General features: G+C 40.8%; 1 protein-coding gene across 5 annotated transcripts in view; it reads left to right on the top strand.

Moving 5' to 3' along the window:
* The window catches only part of METAP1D (methionyl aminopeptidase type 1D, mitochondrial), an 86,227-nt gene extending 77,918 nt beyond the window's left edge, over positions 1-8,309 (top strand). For 4 of the 5 annotated variants that reach the window (XM_078070995.1, XM_036105510.2, XM_036105506.2 and 1 more), the window contains 4 exons: positions 5,296-5,393; positions 6,692-6,739; positions 7,669-7,747; positions 7,877-8,309. In XM_078070995.1, coding sequence (XP_077927121.1) covers positions 5,296-5,393; positions 6,692-6,739; positions 7,669-7,747; positions 7,877-7,955 — 304 coding nt within the window. In that variant the 3' untranslated portion in view covers positions 7,956-8,309. Of the gene's footprint in view, positions 1-2,008; positions 2,052-5,295; positions 5,394-6,691; positions 6,740-7,668; positions 7,748-7,876 lie in introns of those variants that run through there. The other variant, XM_078070994.1, reaches the window with a different exon arrangement.

Below are 8,309 nucleotides of genomic sequence, written 5' to 3' on the forward strand. Positions count from 1 at the left end.
TTCATGGCTGTGTCTAAAGGGCATGTCAGCCTTTGATTCTCTCTGAGAGGTAATTATCCTTTTCCTGTCACGGAACAACAAATGATAGCTAACTACAGAGGCACATTTGCAGTAGTCACATTCATCAACTGCAGAAAAAAAAATTCAATTTAATTGTGCAACACAGCTGCACATGGGCTTTTGAGCATTTCTGTTGTTCTCCCTGTCTCGCTATTCCTCCCTCCAGATCTATTTTTTAAACTTTTTTTTCTGGTTATTTTTTCCCCTTTTTGTCTCTTCTTCCATTTTTACTCTCTGTACTTTCTTGTTAAAGTAATTTTCCTTTGTGGCTCTCATTCTTTTTTCCCCATTGAAGGCTATGAATGTAGAAAATTATCACAATTACTCATATAATTGAGCCTCTTTGTAGCAAGTGCAACTCCAGTAGCCTTTCTCCATCATGAAAATGGTTTCATTATAGGGTTTTTCATATTCTCTGACACCATCTACACAGAGGAACAGGCGTGCAGATGAGATGTGCTAGGAACAGGCTAGATCAGTAAGGTCACAGTAGGAATAATTAGCTCTGCTATGGAAAGAGCATCTAGGCCTTTTACTGCTACATAAATGTACTGTCCGTGGCTTTTAGTCACAAAAAAACTTACTAACAAATGGAGCTCCCGCCTACTACTTTGAAAAAAAGATTTGTATCAACACTACAATTTTCCATCATTAAGACTAATAACACAGAGCCTAGTATACATCAAGGGGAATAAAAAGAAAAATCTCACATTCAAGTGGCGGCTGGGTGCTGACCTTTGTTCCCTTTTTTTGTGTACGACTTAACTCTTTACAAAAAAGAGCCACACGCCACACCAACACGCAGGTGAGCTCCAGCTAGTACTAGCAAAGCATAGCATTCAGTCGGAAAATCTGATAAATCTCCATGCAGGATAATGCATTTCATTACATATTCACTACATTAATTCTAGCTACATTAAAAAAAAAAAAGAAGAAGAAGAAGAAGAAGAGTAGAATTGAAAGTGACATTGGATTTTAGCTCTCTGGATGCAAAGGTCAGTTTTCCCAGAGTATGAACCCTCATGTACAGGCTCCTTTGAAAACCAGATCAGCCCCAACAGCTACACTTAGAAAACTATGTGAAAAATAATAGACAATGAACTTTTTCCTTGTACCCTGATACATTTCATTATTTAGATGGTTTCTGTCTGCCACCGGGGACTAACCAATGTTAAGGCGGTGTTTCTGGACATCTATTATTTTGCCTTTTCTTATTCAGGCAAAATCTCAAGGGAGTAAATAAACAAACAGTCTCCACCTTTAAGCCAAAAGTACTTGGAATCGTTACAGACCCAAGGTTTACAAACATCTTTCAACTCAGTCTCATTTATTTTAAGATATTCACCGTCTTTTGCATAGCCTCCTTCTACTGATACCCTGCGAAAAGAACATTCAAGCTTCTTTTATTCGTAGTATGTTACCAAAAACCTAGTGATCTTCAGGGGCAAATTTTGAAATTCTCTGAAGCCTGGAAGGGTAGGAGGATATCTCTGAAGAAGTATTGGCTATAATAGTTTAATGAAAAGAGTTCTCTGTGTGCCCTTTTGCTTCATGAGGGATAGCTAGTGAACTTTAGATTACAGTGTTATTATGCTCACCGTACCTCCATTTGCTTTAAATTATCTCTAAAGCTGTATATTCAGATTATCTCTAGATGATATGATCTGTACATGAGAATATTGTGAATGTGTAGATTCATGCATCCCAAATATGTGACAGTTCCATCAAAAATAATTTAAACTTATAGTTGTAAGTGTCATGATGAAAGTATCAATAAATGGTTTTTAATGTTTAATTCATAAGTATATGTTTTGATATTAATTTAGAAGAATATAAAGCAGATTTTTAAAAATAATCTCTTTCTATTAGATTATGCACATTTAAACAATAAGTGGCTCAGGCAAAATAAGTCATTTTAATGTCATCTGTGATGGATTTTTCTTGACAGCTACTGTAAATTACAATTACACTGCTTCTCTCGGCACATGAAAGTAAGCACTGCAATAAATTATCTTTTATTTCAATCCATCATGTCTGCTTTTCGGAAACAGAAAACCTCGAATAAAAGTTCAGCACTATTGTAAGAAAAATACAGTAATTTGTGATCCAGCTTGAAACAAAAAAATGTACCACTCTTTTGGAAAACGGTTGTTGGCTTTCAAAAATATTACTAATTGTACTTAAATATTCCGTGTCATTAGAGGGAATCCTTGGACTCGTGCATTCCTTCGTTCAAAGACTACTGTTTAAAATAAAAGTCTGGAAAGACCGAACTTGGAAAATCAGGGGGCCATTTAATTAGAGATGTGACCGTTTGGAAATTAGTGCTCTTTATAGGATTCATGTAAAAATGGTGATAAAACTATTTCCATGTGCATTTTTATTTCTTGAGAAGAGTATGCACTTAAACATAGTACTCCTCTGCCCTCTTGGGGAATGTATTCTTAGTCACAAAATGTACTTGAAATGTATTAAGAATTTTAATTTATCTACACAATACTTCAATTGAGGAAAACTACCTCATGAAAGGGAATTAAATGGAAGAAAACCGTCACAAGATGAAATTCCTTAAGAGAGGAACCGTAACTGAAACATGAACTGTAATAATAGGATGATTTCAAAGTAAGTTCAGAAACTACATTTGTACACCTTCTTCTTCCTCTCCCCTCTTCTTCCTCCCCAAATAGTCCCTATGAAGGACTTCAAATCATAAATGCGCTCAGGCTCATGGGTAAGTGTTGTACTGTCGGAGAGGATTTTTAGTTAGAGAAAATCGGAACAGAACAGCTAATACCAGGAGAATTCTTTTCTTCGGTAGGTTGCAGCAGAAAGAAGGCAGATCTCCTGAGTGGGAATGTCCAGGGCAAGAAGACCCTTGAGCTCAGAAGGGGTCACGGCCCTGTGAGGCCTGGTGCTGGGGAGTGGCCGCTACGTTTCTTGGGCAGCCCTGCCTGCCCAGCTGTTTCCATTTCCCGCAACACACCAGTTAAGGGAAGCACACGTATGCTCCACCTTCCCATGCTGCCACTTACTTTCATGTTAGAGTGGAATTTGCCACGACAGGTCACTCGGATGGTCTCTTATGAAGTTAGATTTAAGCCCTAGAATCAGGGCAGATAATCTCGTGCTTCCCGTATATTCCAAAATAGTAGAAGGGGCATGGTTTTAAATAGGAACATTAGTGAGATTTGATCCCATTTAGTCCCAGTAAGTATGTGTTAAAAAGCTCACTACAAATCCAAAAGGGAAATACCCTGAAAAGCAGACAGAACTATATACTTAGCTCCTGGGAATCAAGCATTGAGATGGGTGCTCACCCAAGGAACTGAGCGAAATTTGTCCTGTGCTTTTCCTCTTTCCACCCGGCTGTGAAATCCTGACCTTTGCATTCATGACACATACATTCTATGATACTCCTATAACCGTAAGTTCCAGCAGGATCCAGGCAGTAAATTGTTGTAGGAGAATGCACTCAAATATCTTTAGCCACCTTGTAATTGCACGGCTTCTTTTATGAAGAGGAATGAGAGGTGTGATGGCGGAGGGACCCCAAGTGTTTTTTCAGAGTGGGCTTTCTTCCTCTCCTCTCATCAGAAATTAAAATGAAGATTGCCATTGTAACACACATTTAAGATGTAGCCGTGATGCCTGCCAATCAGTTAGATCCTAGGGTGGTTTTTTTTTCTTTTAAGGAAAGAAAATAGGCGAACAATATTGAATGTTTTTAGAATCATTGAGGTTTGTTGGGACTGAAGTCACATAATTTACAGGTTTAGGTAGAACCCATTCTTGTAAAAAAAAAAAAAGTCTAGATCATTATTGTCTTATCTAATAATCTCTCTTCCACCCTCTATCCACTCTCCATTCTCAGTTTTTATTCAGAAATTATGTGGTACAGATAGAAGCACCTTGGAAAAGCTTTTATACCTCCTGCCCCAAGTGCAAAGACATACAGAAATAACTATAACCATAAAGTACAACTTTAAGAGATAAAAATGTTGGCTTGTTATTCCTGTCATTGACACATGCATAGCTTACCTATTTCTGCACTATCAGTTACATGGAAATTAAATCCAAATGAGGGGCTGTCCATCTGCTATTTATAGTGACATCCTGGTCTAAGGGAAGGTATCTTGCAGGTCTGGAGATGAAAGTTAAATGTGTTCAGAGATAAGTGTATTGACATGAATGCTCTTAAAGATGCTGCCTTTGAGTTCTTGTTCAACTAAACCTAGGGCCTACTGGAAACTCTAGTTTGGGATCTAAGAACTTTGACTTTGAATTTAAACAGTAGTCCTATAAATCCTGATCCATTGTTATGGTTAGGGTTAGGGCACTATGCCTCTCATCCGCATGAAAATATAAATTGTTCATCATTTATATTGGTATCTTTCTGGTGCTCCTAGAAATGAGTATGTTCACCTGATTTCAAAAACAACTTCTTAACTTTGTACATGAGGATTTTAGGGCTGGATTCTGTATGCCAGACTTCATTTATATGGAATAGATGGAACCCAGTACATTTGCATGTAGAAAGAACTAATAAAGCTTTAAGAATTAGGAATCACAATACTAGCTTCTCTTAAACATCACGGTGATTAAAAAGCATTCTGTGCGAATTTTGTTAATGACATAAGTCTTGAGTGAAAATCCCAAATGATGACAAAGTCTTGGAGTATTTCAGGAATATTGACAATGCGATTTGACCTTTTGTATGAGTGTGTCTGTTTCTAAAATGTATGTTTTGAAATGGGCCAGAATAAGGAAACTCTAAAAGTAGGAGGTCACATTTCTAGATTGCATTTTTGTTTCTCTGTTCAGTTCCCAAATCAGTAGTAATTTGCGCGGTGTTTTGTGAAACCTCATACAAACCAGGCAACTTTGTATGACCTGCATTCTATGCACGTGTGTCTTGGTTATGCATGTCGATCTATATATGTGTGCGTGCACACTCATTTGTTGTCCAAAAGTGGCCTTGTTTGAATGCTGTACTAAGGTAAATGAAGCAAACTACTGTTCAATACATACCTTTTTCTTCATTTATCCAAAGGGAGTCGTTGCATGCAATGGCAAAAATTTTAATTATTCCAGAATAATGAAAACATTGTTATTATCTGGCTCTAAATATAACTGATTTTTTTCTCTTTCAGAGACCATTTTAAAGTGACTTTACCTAAGAATGCATTAAAAACCTACCTAATTTAATTAAATATTTTTGTTTGGTCACTTTTAAAGCCACATAACTCATCAGAATGGTTTGCAAGTCTGTCCACATTTTGTGGGGCATGGGATAGGATCTTACTTTCATGGACATCCAGAAATTTGGCATCATGGTAAGGAAGTTAATTTGGGAACTATTTATTGGATGGAATCAGAATAAGGCAGTTTTGCTCCTGATGTTCCTCTAACTTTGAATTCATATGATCATCCTTTTGTGTGTATGCATGTGTGTGCGTGTGTGTGTGGGGGGAGTTACCTAATTGTAACCAGCACATTACTATGTTACTGGATTAGAGCCCAGCAGTTTCAATCTCCGAATAGGGTTTATTTTGCTTTTTGTCTTCCCCTGAAGGGTGATGGCTGGAAGGCACAAGGGATATTTGTCTAGAAAAAGTTACTAAAAACAAAATGCCACTGCATCATTGTCCCAGCAGCATGCACATATGACTGTTTTCTGTTTTTCTTTTTCTACCCCCTTCTCTAACCGCTGACTGTTGTGGTTAAACTTCATTACATCCTACACAGCGTTGACAGCTGATGTATTTAGCAGCATGTACTCTTTAGTGATTTCTAGATTATACCCACCCTTGTATTCCTTCCCCAGAACCTCCTGCTTTTCACTGCCTGGGTGTGCACCCTACAATGAGAAGGCAAGGGTGGGCCAGGAGCAGTGGTTAGGGTAGGAGGCAGTTCTATAGAGTGCCCCCCAGGGGGGCTGCACACCTGGACAGGGACTGAAGGAAAGTTGGGCCTTGACCTGTGTGCTTGGGGTAGAAGCAGTCCCTAGAAGAAATACTGCCTAGAACCCATTCCCTGGAAGATCCTCATGGACCCAGCAGGTCAGAATTCCTTTTGCACCAAAGAGCCCCACCTGAGGCAGCTCAGGAGTGCAGAAAGAGTGTCTCAGGCGTGTGCCCCACCCTGCACCAACACTCGGAGTTATTTCAAGTCACCCCTGTCCTAGCCTCCTGCTTTAATCTGCACCCTAAGGGACTGCCTTCCCTTTGTATCAGTTCCCCAAGATGTCTTTCTCTTTGGGGTGGTGGGCAGGGCCTAGGACCCAGTGAAGCCAGGAGACCTGGAAGCAAGTGGCCAGGGGACTGTGGAGGTTGTCTAAAACCCGCAACAGGTGTCTAAAAACACCCCGGCTGCCTCTGGTAGACCTTGGTGCACCCTTCCCAGGGGCCTTGACCCCAAGCAAAGAAAATGCAAAGGCTAAGGCTCAGAACCCCATTCCTTGGTGATGGCCACTACCAGATTTCTAGAAATCTCCATCCTTCCTCATACCCTAAAAGAAAAAAAATTTTTTTTAAAGACCAAGGTTTTTTTTGAGCAATCCTGCCCCTCTAATTCTGTTTCTCTCTTTCTCTCCATTTCTCACTCTCCCTACCCCGTAATTTTTGTTTTGCAGCAAATGACAGCGATCTACTCATGGAGGAGGGAATGGCGTTCACCATAGGTCAGTGCCCAAGTTCCCCTTCAGAGAGCGTGGCTTCCTGGATGGAGGCAGCAGTGCTGGCCTAGGCCCTACAGTCCCGCGAAGGAATAATAAAGCCAATCAGTGTAATGAAATAATTCAGATGCATAGCAAATCTGATTAAATAATATCCTTGAGCCCCATCTTCCTAAATCAGATACTTACCGACACATTTAGGAGACGGCAGCCATCCAACCTCTAATTCTGTTACCAGCATAATGTGGTGTTTGTTTTTTTGTTTGTTTGGTTTGGTTTGGTTTTGGGGTTTTTTTGGTCTTATTTTGTTTTGGGTTTTTTTTTTCCCCCCCGGTAACACCCAGTAACTAGAAGTGATCATGTCCCTTGCTCCTTGTCGGCAAGTGATACGTACTGTCTGGCCGCCCATTCCTGGCTGATCATGTGATTGGTGTCACTACCAAATTCCAATCATCTAAGACCCTAACGGCATCATATTTCTGACTGTGGTACTTAATGGAGAAGCAATTAGCGTGAAATAAGAAAATTGTTATTTGCTGATTAATGAACATTTTAAGCATGTTTTAAAAATTCAAATATTTTAAAAAACTGACTGGTATTTATAAGAGGGACTGGTGTTTGGGTGGTTATTATCCACGGGGTCCTAATTAAGGCTTGATTAAAATGCCCTTTTTTTTCTCAAAAAAATTACGAACTAGGCAACTTCATACATTTTTGAATGCGGTAGTGTTTGCTCTTCCTACTGTTTAGTTTGTAGTATACTATGTAAGCAACATCAATTATCAGCCCTTGTGAGATGACAACAGGAACCCGTGGGGGAAGCACTTGGGGGGAGGGGAGGAGGACCTTCTTACTCTCTTTTTTCATAATCAGCCGAAACAATATTTGACAAGAATCTGATTAGATCCCTGCAGTAAATATTTTCCCTCTTACAGAGCCAATCATAACCGAGGGATCCCCTGAATTTAAAGTCCTGGAAGATGCCTGGACTGTGGTCTCCCTGGATAATCAAAGGTGTTTGCTTTCTCTGTCACTGCTTTTAAATGATATGGGAAGGGAAGGTTGGTCCGACGGCTCGCGCGTTCTGCTCTTCCCCGCCCCGCCGGCTCGTGCGCCTTCTGACCGCTGCGGTGTGTGTTTCAGGTCCGCCCAGTTCGAGCACACAGTTCTCATCACGTCGGGGGGCGTGCAGATCCTGACCAAACTGCCCCACGAGGCCTGAGGAGCCGCCCGAGGGTCGCAGAGGCCGGGCGCTTTTTTTCCTAAATTGCTGAAATCCAGCTGGAGAACTTTCAGAAGACACAGGCGAACCGGAGATCACGCAGTAACCAACCTAGCTTATAGGCTTGGAAAAACCCGGTGGGGATTGGGGGCAGTTGGGAGCTCAGATCTCAAGCCCTGCCTTGGCTGCACGGCTTCGGAGAGACCGCGGCTCGGCTTCCCACCGCGGGAAACGATTCTGGGGGGGGTGGGGGGGTGGGGACGCTCTTGTTTGGAAGATGAGGGATTTCTAGAGATGCATGGTTTTCTCTTTCCCTTGTCTTGACTGCCCAAGTAAAAAGCTTTCCCCTCCTAA

The sequence above is a fragment of the Halichoerus grypus genome, chromosome 4, assembly GCF_964656455.1.
Source record: "Halichoerus grypus chromosome 4, mHalGry1.hap1.1, whole genome shotgun sequence".
Lineage (NCBI taxonomy): Eukaryota > Metazoa > Chordata > Mammalia > Carnivora > Phocidae > Halichoerus > Halichoerus grypus.